Here is a 14214-nt window from a genome sequence, read left to right as displayed (position 1 = left end):
TACGGTACAGAGTCAATGTGGAGGCTATACACAGGGGGTACTGGTACAGAGTCAATGTGGAGGCTATATACAGGGGGTACTGGTACAGAGTCAATGTGGAGACTATATACAGGGGGTACCGGTACAGAGTCAATGTGGAGGCTATATACAGGGGGTACCGGTACAGAGTCAATGTGGAGACTATATACAGGAGGTACCGGTACAGAGTCAATGTGGAGACGATATACAGGGTGTTACGGTACAGAGTCAATGTGGAGGCTATATACAGGGGGTACCGGTACAGAGTCAATGTGGAGGCTATATACAGGGGGTACCGGTACAGAGTCAATGTGGAGGCTATATACAGGGGGTACCAGCACCGAGTCAATGTGGAGGCTATATACAGGGGGTACCGATACAGAGTCAATGTGGAGACGATATACAGGGTGTTACGGTACAGAGTCAATGTGGAGGCTATATACAGGAGGTACCGGTACAGAGTCAATGTGGAGACGATATACAGGGTGTTATGGTACAGAGTCAATGTGGAGGCTATATACAGGGGGTACCGGTACAGAGTCAATGTGGAGGCTATATACAGGGTATTACGGTACAGAGTCAATGTGGAGGCTATACACAGGGGGTACCGGTAAAGAGTCAATGTGGAGGCTATATACAGGGGGTACCGGTACAGAGTCAATGTGGAGGCTATATACAGGGGGTACCAGCACCGAGTCAATGTGGAGGCTATATACAGGGGGTACCGATACAGAGTCAATGTGGAGACGATATACAGGGTGTTACGGTACAGAGTCAATGTGGAGGCTATATACAGGAGGTACCGGTACAGAGTCAATGTGGAGACGATATACAGGGTGTACCGGTACAGAGTCAATGTGGAGGCTATATACAGGGGGTACCGGTACAGAGTCAATGTGGAGGCTATATACAGGGGGTACCGGTACAGAGTCAATGTGGAGGCTATATATAGGGGGTACCGGTACAGAGTCAATGTGGAGGCTATATACAGGGGGTACCAGCACCGAGTCAATGTGGAGGCTATATACAGGGGGTACCGATACAGAGTCAATGTGGAGACGATATACAGGGTGTTACGGTACAGAGTCAATGTGGAGGCTATATACAGGAGGTACCGGTACAGAGTCAATGTGGAGACGATATACAGGGTGTTATGGTACAGAGTCAATGTGGAGGCTATATACAGGGGGTACCGGTACAGAGTCAATGTGGAGGCTATATACAGGGGGTACCGGTACAGAGTCAATGTGGAGGCTATATACAGGGTATTACGGTACAGAGTCAATGTGGAGGCTATACACAGGGGGTACTGGTACAGAGTCAATGTGGAGGCTATATACAGGGGGTACTGGTACAGAGTCAATGTGGAGACTATATGCAGGGTATTACGGTACAGAGTCAATGTGGAGGCTATATACAGGGGGTACTGGTACAGAGTCAATGTGGAGGCTGTATTTACAGGGGGTACCAGTACAGAGTCAATGTGGAGACGATATACAGGGTGTTACGGTACAGAGTCAATGTGGAGGCTATATACAGGGGGTACCTGTACAGAGTCAATGTGGAGGCTATATACAGGGGGTACCGGTACAGAGTCAATGTGGAGGCTATATACAGGGTATTACGGTACAGAGTCAATGTGGAGGCTATACACAGGGGGTACTGGTACAGAGTCAATGCGGAGGCTATATACAGGGGGTACTGGTACAGAGTCAATGTGGAGACTATCTACAGGGTATTACGGTACAGAGTCAATGTGGAGGCTATATACAGGGGGTACCGGTACAGAGTCAATGTGGAGGCTATACACAGGGGGTACTGGTACAGAGTCAATGTGGAGGCTATATACAGGGGGTACTGGTACAGAGTCAATGTGGAGACTATATGCAGGGTATTACGGTACAGAGTCAATGTGGAGGCTATATACAGGGGGTACTGGTACAGAGTCAATGTGGAGGCTGTATTTACAGGGGGTACCAGTACAGAGTCAATGTGGAGACGATATACAGGGTGTTACGGTACAGAGTCAACGTGGAGGCTATATACAGGGGGTACCTGTACAGAGTCAATGTGGAGGCTATATACAGGGGGTACCGGTACAGAGTCAATGTGGAGGCTATATACAGGGTATTACGGTACAGAGTCAATGTGGAGGCTATACACAGGGGGTACTGGTACAGAGTCAATGCGGAGGCTATATACAGGGGGTACTGGTACAGAGTCAATGTGGAGACTATCTACAGGGTATTACGGTACAGAGTCAATGTGGAGGCTATATACAGGGGGTACCGGTACAGAGTCAATGTGGAGGCTATATACAGGGTATTACGGTACAGAGTCAATGTGGAGGCTATATACAGGGGGTACCGGTACAGAGTCAATGTGGAGGCTGTATTTACAGGGGGTACCAGTACAGAGTCAATGTGGAGGATATATACTGGGGGTACCGGTACAGAGTCAATGTGGAGGCTATATACAGGGGGTACCAGTACAGAGTCAATGTGGAGGCTATATACAGGGGCTACTGGTACAGAGTCAAACAAAGATGCCTCCCTGGCTACCAGTGCATATTTCCAAATGATGTTTGCATATAATGACAAATTAAAACTGTTTATATTTTGTCCATTTATTAAATTGTTTATTAAATTATAATCTAAACTCAAAATATTCTTATTTAATAATAGTAGCCATAATTCATAAATGGCACCATGCAGGGTTCAGTGAAGAAGAACCTCTCGGGTTCTGACAGGGTTCTATATAGAACCTCTAGGGTTCCATTTACAATGCGTTTGGAAATGATTCAGATCCCTTGACTTTTTCCACATTTTCTCATGTTACAGCATTATTCAAATTAAATCGTTTTTTCCCCTCAATATACACACAAAATCCCATTACAACTAAGCAAAAACACGGTAAGAAATGTTTGCAAATGTATATAAAAAAAACCTGAAATATCACATTTACATTAGTATTCAGACCATTTATTCAGTACTTTGCTGAAGCACCTTTGGCAGCGATTACAGCCTCGAGTCTCTTAGGTACAACGCTACAAGCTTGGCACACCTGTATTTGCAGAGTTTCTCTCATTCTTCTCTGCAGATCCTCTCAAGCTCTGTCAGGTTGGATTGGGAGCATCGCTGAACAGCTATTTTCAGGTCTCTCAAGAAATGTTCGATCAGGTTCAAGTCTGGGGTCTGGCTGAGCCACAAGGACATTCAGAGAGTTGTCCCAAAGCCACTCCTGCATTATCTTGACTGTGTGCTTAGGGTCGTTGTCCTGTTGAAAGGTGAACCTTCACCCTAGTCTGAGGTCCTGAGTGCTCTGGATCAGGTTTTCATCAAGGATCTCTGTACTTTGCTCCATTAATCTCTCCCTCGATCCTGACTAGTCTCCCAGTCCCTGCCGCTGAAAAACATCCCTCAGTTTTGAGTCTCATAGCAAAGGATCTGAATACTTATGGATATAAGGTATTACAGTTTTTTATTTATTTTTTAATACATTTGCAAACATTTCTAAAAACCTGTTTTTGTTTTTTCTTCATGGGGTATTTTGTGTAGATTGATGAGGATTTTTTTTTAAATCAATTCATTTTAGAATTTGGCTGTAACGTAACAACGTGGAAAAAGGGAAGGGGTCTGAATACTTTCCGAATGCTCTGTATGAAGCGATGGAACCCTTTTTGGTTCTATAAGGAACCTGTTTTCCCTAAGAGTTTAAGCTACTAGAGTTATCAGATAGGATTTATTAATTACAAAAACTGGTACTTTTGTTTTGGGTGGAACCGGTTCATAAATGTATTTTGCTGGTCGGAACAGTAACCACATTTACATCCACAGTAAAGTCATGCCATAATAATAAAAAAATCACAACAGCTAAAGAAATAGGAAGTGTCGGGACAATTTTATAAATGTCGAACAGATCTTTTTGTGTCAGTAAAATGTACTCTGCGAGAAATGGTGGTGGAAATGCCCGTATGTGCAAATATATCTATACAGCAACGCTCCCTATCCAACCAGACAGAGCTTGAGAGGATCTGCAGAGAAGAATGGGAGAAACTCCCCAAATACAGGTGTGCCAAGCTTGTAGCATCATACCCTAGAAGACTCGAGGCTGTAATCTCTGCCAAAGATGCTTCAACAAAGTACTGAGTTTGTGATACATTTACATTTGTCAATTAGCAGACACTTTTATCCAGAGAGACTTGCAGTAGTGAGAGTATTCATTTTATCATACTAAATGTGATATGTTTTTTTTTATTTCATACATTTGCAAAAGATTCTAAAGACCTGTTTTTGCTTTGCCATTATGGGGTATTTAATAAATAAAATGAGGATGCACTGTACACTAACCAGATTTATTTGTGGGTAAAGTTGATAACATTACCGGTGGAGGGTTCTTATCAACAGTCTAAACCCATCTACATTTTCTAGAAATAAATTAAAAAGCAGCTAGTGTGAGTTATTTTTGAATTCCCGCTATTGATTTAATGAATGTAAACATGTTTTTATTTTATTTTTTAAGTTGAACTTTCCAGTTTTGTTAATATAAATTTACAATGAGCCTAACATCAACCCATACATTGTCCTCAGTTTTCTCATCCTTCCACATGTTTTGTACATGTTACAAATTTCCTGTATTTGTATTTATTATGAATAAGTTGATCATTTTCATCTCTCATAACAACACGATGACGTAGCTACATATCCGAATCGACGTATTTCCGGTAAGGCCTCGTTTTATTTCTATGTTTTGGAGAAGAAGAAGAAGAAAATATCTCCCACTATCCAGCTAGTCGGAGTGGTCTATCGCTTGCTTTGACCGCTGATTGTTACTTATAATCATCCCAAACAACTCCTTCCTTTTATATTAGAAGAAATAGCTATATGAAGAGTCTCCGGTGTAAAGGTAAGTGTTTATTGACAATAACAGAGAGATAGGCGTCTCTTTGTTCTATGAGTCGGATCACGCTAACGACCCTAGCTAGCTAGCTAGTTAGCCGTAGACGAAAGCCAGTTTCATATTCGGGCTGCTGTTTGATTTGAAATGGCTGAATAGCTAGCAAGATAACTGGCTAGCTCGGGTGTGTTATGTTAGCCGCGGGCCCAGCTAGATAGATAGCGACATGCAGAATGGTTGAAATGACTCGCCAGCCCAGAATTAACATTATATCAATGTGTTAGCCACTAATAACGATATGGGCTATGAACAATATTTTATGTGTTGCTAAATATCTAGTAATTGTAACAGTAGGCCGTTATTTGCCTTAGTTGTCTTATGCTCGGTATACACTTCACGACTTCTGAAATCGTAACAACTTGGACGTGCTCACATTTCCCGATGTCCTTGTCCCCAAATCTTTCTTCCCATCCACCCTAAAACCACAGGACGAGGGTGTTCACATTACACAATGAGTTCCTAGTTGATCCTGTCCTGCTTTTCTCGGTTGTCGTAGTAAAAAAACAAATAGGTGCAGAAACATTTTTTTTAAAGTATTGAGGCGCAGAATATGGTCTTGATTTCATGTCGTTATATATATATTTTTTCTGTCATGTAATGTAGAATACTGATGTAATATTGGTTAGTTTTGCCTGTTGCCTCGGGTGAGTGGAGGTTTTACGTAAGTACCAAGGATTCTGTTTTCCTTTGCAAAAGGGATTGCTTTTGATAAAACGTATTTTTCTTCCTTCCCAATGAAAATGATTAGAAAATGTTAAAATATGTATTTTATGGAAAATATATGTATGTTTATGGACGATGCACCATGCTGCCTTGTTGACAAAATGACAGAGCTGTTCCATTTGAGAAGGACATGCCTCCCTCCCCGTTTTCACCAGATGTGACAGGCATCGGCCAGGGCTCAACATAATTGAATCCGCCCATTGTTTTCGTCTTACATGCTGAATGCTCAATGGCTATTGGGAGCAGTCCTTGCCCAATCATGCTGTAGCACTGCTCATACTATAAAATGAACAACCAAAATTTAGGATATGTCAGAAAATGGTCAGGACATCCGACAGGGGTCTGGAGAACAGAACAGCCATCATTGGTGCGTCCTTGACCTGCTCAAACTACTGCTCAAACTATGCGAGTCTCGACGTAAAGATCCTCGCCCAAGTTCATTGGATTTCAGCCAGATCATGAATATTTGTCTGACATGGCAAAAATGTAGCGAATTCATGTTAAGGTTGTGTAGTGTATGCCCGGCCTTAAACCCTCTACAGACTGTAGGATTTTAGCTGTCTTATGCTGTGATTTTGCAGACAACATTTCCACGTCGTTGGAAAATGTTTAAGTCGTAAACGATTGTTGGACATCTTGGCTCGTTCAGTGTAACAGGGTCGAGGTCGTAGGCTCTGACCGTTCTGGTGTTGTCTTTATCGTGTCAGGTGTTCTGAGCTGATCCCAGTGACTGACCAATAGGAACACTGAGGTGTTCCGAGCTGATCCCAGTGACTGACCAATAGGAACACTGAGGTGTTCCGAGCTGATCCCAGTGACTGACCAATAGGAACACTGAGGTGTTCCGAGCTGATCCCAGTGACTGACCAATAGGAACACTGAGGTGTTCCGAGCTGATCCCAGTGACTGACCAATAGGAACACTGAGTATGCACACAATTAGTCCGAATAATATAATAGTTTGATCTGAAACATTTACATGCTGTGCAAGAAGGAACGATTTCCCTAATAGTCTTGTTTACATGATGGGATTTTGATAAATGCAGAAAATATCCAATCAAAATAAACGTTCTAGCATGTTATTTTGGGGAAGCTTCTTTTGATTCTGACATGGGACATATGAAGTTTGTTTGTGTAATTTTTTTTTAAAGATGCGTATGTTCAGTTTCTCTGAACTCACTTCTCTCGCGCATAACCGTAGAGAGAGGCCTGCGCTGCTGGTGGCATAGATCAAATACACCACTGGTGTTGACGTAAGCCTCTACCAATTTAACCCGCTTGATATCAAGATTTTAATTAACATCGCACACAGTGATGTGATAATCGTAAAAGACTGAATCTGACGTACAGTCTGCACAAAGGCCTTAATTAAACTCAACTCTACGAATTACTATGGAGTTGAGCAGCGGCGAGTGTGAGCGGACTGTTGCTAGCAGATTGTAACGTGCACCATTAGCCATTACAGGATAGTAGGCAGGGCAAACCCTGGTAGATCATCGACAAATAAATCGCAGTGTGTTTTTGGACACATTCAGCAGCTTTTACCAGATTAAATACAATACCATTGGAAATCAATGTTAAAAATTCAGTTGTATATTCATAAAAATTTAAATTGAAAATGATGCTGTCAACTGCTTCTTAATTTGTTTGTTTTTTGGTCACGTCACAGACGCCTAGCCCCTCCCCATGCCCCTCCCAACAGACAAAATGATCTTCTTCCTCTTTGACAACAAGCAGTTGTCAAATTTGGTCCAACACAATCAGTCATATGGACCCCGAAACACATTGAGACACTATTTGACTTTAATAGAGGAGACCTTGACCTTTCTAATAATACCCTATTTATGTCTCAACTCCTAACATGTCGAACAAAGCAGACCCTACTAAAACGAGAGGATCAATGAACATGTTGTGGAAAATCAATCAAATGTATTTATAAAGCCCTTTTTACATCAGCTGATGTCACAAAGTGCTGTACAGAAACCCAGTCTAAAACCCCAAAACAGCAAGCAATGCAGATGTAGAAGCACGGTGGCTTGGAAAAACTCCCTAGAAAGGCAGGAACCTAGGAAGAAACTTGGAGAGGAACCAGGCTCTGAGGGGGGGGCCAGTCCTCTTCTGGCTGTGCCAGGTGGAGATTATAACAGAACATGGCCAAGATGTTCAAATGTTCATAACCAGCAGGGTAAAATAATAATAATCACAGTGTTTTCAGTTCACCGGTATGGGGTCCAGCGTGCTCTGGGCATTACTGACTCAAATGAATGAGATGGTTCTGGTGTAGTACAGAGTTTTTTTTTTTTTTCAACAAACCTTAACTTGGTGAAACCATCTGAGTTCTTAGTTCTTCTATCCTCCAAAATATACGTTTTCCTGTTTACAGGTTTGTTTTGATTTTGGAGCAAAAAATGGTAAAATAAATAAATCTGCTAGGTAGGCACCTCTGACTACATCGAGTCGCTGTCAGTTTATACTTGGATAAATGTTACCTATGTTTGTCTTGTGTAAATGCGTTCTTTTCTTTGGGTGCTGCATTCTGTCGTGTTTTAGCCCTGACAAGGGAGCGGGCGTTAATGCAGAATGACTAGATCCCATTTAGCCCTGCCAAGGGAGCGGGCGTTAATGCAGAATGACTAGATCCCATTTGGCCCCTGAATACTTAATGATAAGCTGTAGACCACACTGTCTACCAAGAGAGTTCTCATCTATATTATTCGTAGCCATCTATTTACCACCACAGAACGATACTGGCACTAATACCGCTCTCAACCAACTCTATAAGGCCATAAGCAAAGAAGAAAATGTGCTCCTAGTGGCCAGGGACTTTAATGCAGGCAAACTTAAATCAGTTTAACCAAAATTTTACCAGCATGTCACATGTGCAACCAGGGAAAAAAATAATAATCCTAGACCACCTTTACTCAACACACAGAGATGCATACAAAGCTCTCCATCGCACTCCATTTAGAAAATCTGACCATAATTCTATCCTCCCTGATTCCTGCTTACATGCAAAAACTAAAGCAGGAAGTACCAGTGACTTCCGTGTTGCTCAATACGGAAGTGGTCAGATGACGCGGATGCTACACTACAGGACTCTTTTGCTAGCACAGACTGGAATATGTTCCGGGATTCATCTAATGGCATTGAGGAATGTAAGACACGGATGTGTATCGATGACGTCGTCCCCACAGTGACTGTACGTACATATCCCAACCAGAAGCCATGGATTACAGGCAACATTCTCATCGAGCTAATGCTGCCGCTTTCAAGGAGCGGGAGACTAATCCGGACGCTTATAAGAAATCCCGCTATGCCCTCAGACAAACCATCAAACAGGCAAAGCATCAAAACAGGACTAAGATTAAATCGTACTACACCGTCACTGATGCTCGTCAGATATGGCAGTGCTTGAAAACTATTAGACTACAAAGGGAAACCCAGACTCGAGCTGCCCAGTGACGTGAGCCTACCAGAGGAGCTAAATGCCTTTTATGCACGCTTCAAGGCAAGCAACCCTGAAGCATGCACGAGAGCACCAGCTGTGCTGGATGACTGTAATAACGCTCTCGGTAGCCAATGTGAACAATACCTTTAAACAGGTCAACGTTCACAAAGCCACTGGGCCAGCCAGATTACCTATTACTGCTCGGCATCTGCCCGTAAGGCGCTACAGGGGTGGTGTGAATGGCCCAGTACATCACCGGTGGCCAAGCTTCCCTGCCATCCAGGCGGTGTCAGAGGAAAGCCCGTAAAATTGTCAGTGACCACACGGCAAGTGGTACTGGAGCGCCGAGTCTCGGACCAAAATGCTCCTTAACCGTTCCCCCCCTCCCCCCAAAAACCATAAGACTTGAATAATTCATAAAATCGCCACCGGACAATTTACATTGCCCCCCCCCACCCCCGTTCCCCCTTCCTTTAGTACACTGCTGCTGTTTGTTTGTAACCTATGCATAGTCACTTTGCCCCCACCTACATGTACAGATTACCTCAACTAGCCTGTAGCCCTACACCCTGACTCTGTACTGGTGCTCCCTGTATATAGCCTCGTTATTCTTATTTGTCTACTTGGTAAATATGTTCTTCTTAAACTGCACTGTTAAGGGCCTTTAAGTAAGAATTTCATGGTAAAGTCTACACCTATTGTATTCGGCGTGTGTGACAAAGTTTGATTTGATTTTGATTTGAACTCACACTTCTATTATGAATAAGTAATATACATTTTTCCATAGGGGAAACGGCTCCAACTCACGATGGAAGACTGCTTGCACACTTCTTCAGAGAACCTGTCTAAGCTGGTCCGCTGGGCCCACAGTCACGGCACCATCTGTGCTCTCATCCCGAACCTCAAACACCTGCTTACCGAGGGTTCCCATGGGAACCTGACCGCCATGTGGGGGTGCAGCGCGGGCCACGCCTACCACTGGCCCCTCCCCGCCACCTGTAAAACCGGACAGAAGGTGGGTGTTTTTTTTAGTCCCAGATGTTTGTGATTTTGATTGTTCTATTGACAAGCTGAACATGTTTGGGTTGGCAAGAGGGCAGAAACAGACTGGAGTCCAGGATAGGCATTTATGGCACTGCAATGTACACTCGGTGGCCAGTTTACACCACCCCGTTCACAAAAATGGTTCGCTCCTACAGACAGTCATGTGTCCGTGGCTTGCTATATCAGGCAGGCAGGCAGGAAGGAATCGAGGCATTCGGTTATTGTTTTATTGAAATTTAGAATGGGCAAAACAAGTGACCTACACGACTGAGTGTGGTATGATTGTCGGTGCCAGGTGTGCTAGTTCCAATGCGCCGGTTCAGTACAACAGTGGTGTGCAGTACAACAGTGGTGTGCAGTACAACAGTGGTGTGCAGTACAACTGTGGTGTGCAGTACAACATTTACATTACATTTACATTTAAGTCATTTAGCAGACGCTCTTATCCAGAGCGACTTACAAATTGGTGAATTCACCTTCTGACATCAGTGGAACAGCCACTTTACAATAGTGCATCTAAAGGGAGTTTGTTCCACCATTGGGGGGCCAGAGCAGCGAACAGTTTTGACTGGGCTGAGCGGGAACTGTACTTCCTCAGTGGTAGGGAGGCGAGCAGGCCAGAGGTGGATGAACGCAGTGCCCTTGTTTGGGTGTAGGGCCTGATCAGAGCCTGGAGGTACTGCGGTGCCGTTCCCCTCACAGCTCCGTAGGCAAGCACCATGGTCTTGTAGCGGATGCGAGCTTCAACTGGAAGCCAGTGGAGAGAGCGGAGGAGCGGGGTGACGTGAGAGAACTTGGGAAGGTTGAACACCAGACGGGCTGCGGCGTTCTGGATGAGTTGTAGGGGTTTAATGGCACAGGCAGGGAGCCCAGCCAACAGCGAGTTGCAGTAATCCAGACGGGAGATGACAAGTGCCTGGATTAGGACCTGCGCCGCTTCCTGTGTGAGGCAGGGTCGTACTCTGCGGATGTTGTAGAGCATGAACCTACAGGAACGGGCCACCGCCTTGATGTTAGTTGAGAACGACAGGGTGTTGTCCAGGATCACGCCAAGGTTCTTAGCGCTCTGGGAGGAGGACACAATGGAGTTGTCAACCGTGATGGCGAGATCATGGAACGGGCAGTCCTTCCCCGGGAGGAAGAGCAGCTCCGTCTTGCCGAGGTTCAGCTTGAGGTGGTGATCCGTCATCCACACTGATATGTCTGCCAGACATGCAGAGATGCGATTCGCCACCTGGTCATCAGAAGGGGGAAAGGAGAAGATTAATTGTGTGTCGTCTGCATAGCAATGATAGGAGAGACCATGTGAGGTTATGACAGAGCCAAGTGACTTGGTGTATAGCGAGAATAGGAGAGGGCCTAGAACAGAGCCCTGGGGGACACCAGTGGTGAGAGCGCGTGGCGAGGAGACAGATTCTCGCCACGCCACCTGGTAGGAGCGACCTGTCAGGTAGGACGCAATCCAAGCGTGGGCCGCGCCGGAGATGCCCAACTCGGAGAGGGTGGAGAGGAGGATCTGATGGTTCACAGTGTCGAAGGCAGCCGATAGGTCTAGAAGGATGAGAGCAGAGGAGAGAGAGTTAGCTTTAGCAGTGCGGAGCGCCTCCGTGATACAGAGAAGAGCAGTCTCAGTTGAATGACTAGTCTTGAAACCTGACTGATTTGGATCAAGAAGGTCATTCTGAGAGAGATAGCGGGAGAGCTGGCCAAGGACGGCACGTTCAAGAGTTTTGGAGAGAAAAGAAAGAAGGGATACTGGTCTGTAGTTGTTGACATCGGAGGGATCGAGTGTAGGTTTTTTCAGAAGGGTGCAACTCTCGCTCTCTTGAAGACGGAAGGGACGTAGCCAGCGGTCAGGGATGAGTTGATGAGCGAGGTGAGGTAAGGGAGAAGGTCTCCGGAAATGGTCTGGAGAAGAGAGGAGGGGATAGGGTCAAGCGGGCAGGGTGTTGGGCGGCCGGCCGTCACAAGAAGCGAGATTTCATCTGGTGAGAGAGGGGAGAAAGAGGTCAGAGCACAGGGTAGGGCAGTGTGATCAGAACCAGCGGTGTCGTTTGACTTAGCAAACGAGGATCGGATGTCGTCGACCTTCTTTTCAAAATGGTTGACGAAGTCATCTGCAGAGAGGGAGGAGGGGGAGGGGGAGGAGGATTCAGGAGGGAGGAGAAGGTGGCAAAGAGCTTCCTAGGGTTAGAGGCAGATGCTTGGAATTTAGAGTGGAAGAAAGTGGCTTTAGCAGCAGAGACAGAGGAGGAAAATGTAGAGAGGAGGGAGTGAAAGGATGCCAGGTCCGCAGGGAGGCGAGTTTTCCTCCATTTCCGCTCGGCTGCCCGGAGCTCTGTTCTGTGAGCTCGCAATGAGTCGTCGAGCCACGGAGCGGGAGGGGAGGACCGAGCCGGCCTGGAGGATAGGGGACATAGAGAGTCAAAGGATGCAGAAAGGGAAGAGAGGAGGGTTGAGGAGGCAGAATCAGGAGATAGGTTGGAGAAGGTATGAGCAGAGGGAAGAGATGATAGGATGGAAGAGGAGAGAGTAGCGGGGGAGAGAGAGCGAAGGTTGGGACGGCGCGATACCATCCGAGTAGGGGCAGTGTGGGAAGTGTTGGATGAGAGCGAGAGGGAAAAGGATACGAGGTAGTGGTCGGAGACTTGGAGGGGAGTTGCAATGAGGTTAGTGGAAGAACAGCATCTAGTAAAGATGAGGTCGAGCGTATTGCCTGCCTTGTGAGTAGGGGGGGAAGGTGAGAGGGTGAGGTCAAAAGAGGAGAGGAGTGGAAAGGAGGCAGAGAGGAATGAGTCAAAGGTAGACGTGGGGAGGTTAAAGTCGCCCAGGACTGTGAGAGGTGAGCCGTCCTCAGGAAAGGAGCTTATCAAGGCATCAAGCTCATTGATGAACTCTCCGAGGGAACCTGGAGGGCGATAAATAATAAGGATGTTAAGCTTGAAAGGGCTGGTAACTGTGACAGCATGGAATTCAAAGGAGGCGATAGACAGATGGGTAAGGGGAGAAAGAGAGAATGACCACTTGGGAGAGATGAGGATCCCGGTGCCACCACCCCGCTGACCAGAAGCTCTCGGGGTGTGCGAGAACACGTGGGCGGACGAAGAGAGAGCAGTAGGAGTAGCAGTGTTGTCTGTGGTGATCCATGTTTCCGTCAGTGCCAAGAAGTCGAGGGACTGGAGGGAGGCATAGGCTGAGATGAACTCTGCCTTGTTGGCCGCAGATCGGCAGTTCCAGAGGCTACCGGAGACCTGGAACTCCACGTGGGTCGTGCGCGCTGGGACCACCAGATTAGGGTGGCCGCGGCCACGCGGTGTGGAGCGTTTGTATGGTCTGTGCAGAGAGGAGAGAACAGGGATAGATAGACACATAGTTGACAGGCTACAGAAGAGGCTACGCTAATGCAAAGGAGATTGGAATGACAAGTGGACTACACTTATCGAATGTTCAGAACGTTAAGCTTACGTAGCAAGAATCTTATTGACTAAAATGATTGAAATGATACAGTACTGCTGGAGTAGGCTAGCTGGCAGTGGCTACGTTGTTGACACTACACTAATCAAGTCGTTCCGTCGAGTGTAATAGTTTCTACAGTGCTGCTATTCGGGGCTAGCTGGCTAGCTAGCAGTGTTGATTACGTAACGTTACGTTAAAAGAACGACAATAGCTGGCTAGCTAACCTAGAAAATCGCTCCAGACTACACAATTGTCTTAGATACAAAGACGGCTATGTAGCTAGCTAGCTACGATCAAACAAATCAAACCGTTGTACTGTAATGAAGTGAAATGAAAATGTGATACTACCTGTGGAGCGAGGCGGAATGTTGACCGGGTTGTTGAAGTTCAAATCGGAAGACGTTGGCTAGCTGTTGGCTAGCTAGCTAGCAGTAACTCCTACGTTAAGGACGACAAGTAGCTGGCTAGCTAACCTCGGTAAATAAGATAATCACTCTAAGTCTACACACTCTAAACTACACAATTACCTTGGATACGAAGACAGCAAAGACAACTATGTAGCTAGCTAAC

General features: G+C 45.7%; 1 protein-coding gene across 1 annotated transcript in view; it reads left to right on the top strand.

The window, feature by feature from the left end:
* The first annotated feature begins 4753 nt into the window (after positions 1–4753).
* Positions 4754–14214, top strand: part of LOC135518455 (uncharacterized protein KIAA1958) — a 33039-nt gene continuing 23578 nt past the window's right edge. Inside the window, exons 1-2 of the mRNA XM_064943631.1 lie at positions 4754–4923; positions 9932–10159. Of these exons, the coding sequence (XP_064799703.1) occupies positions 9953–10159 (207 nt within the window). The 5' untranslated portion in view covers positions 4754–4923; positions 9932–9952. The remainder of the gene's footprint in view (positions 4924–9931; positions 10160–14214) is intronic.

This window comes from Oncorhynchus masou, chromosome 28, assembly GCF_036934945.1.
Source record: "Oncorhynchus masou masou isolate Uvic2021 chromosome 28, UVic_Omas_1.1, whole genome shotgun sequence".
Lineage (NCBI taxonomy): Eukaryota > Metazoa > Chordata > Actinopteri > Salmoniformes > Salmonidae > Oncorhynchus > Oncorhynchus masou.
Note: the sequence above shows the minus strand (reverse complement) of the source record. Positions and strands in the feature narration are given on the sequence as shown.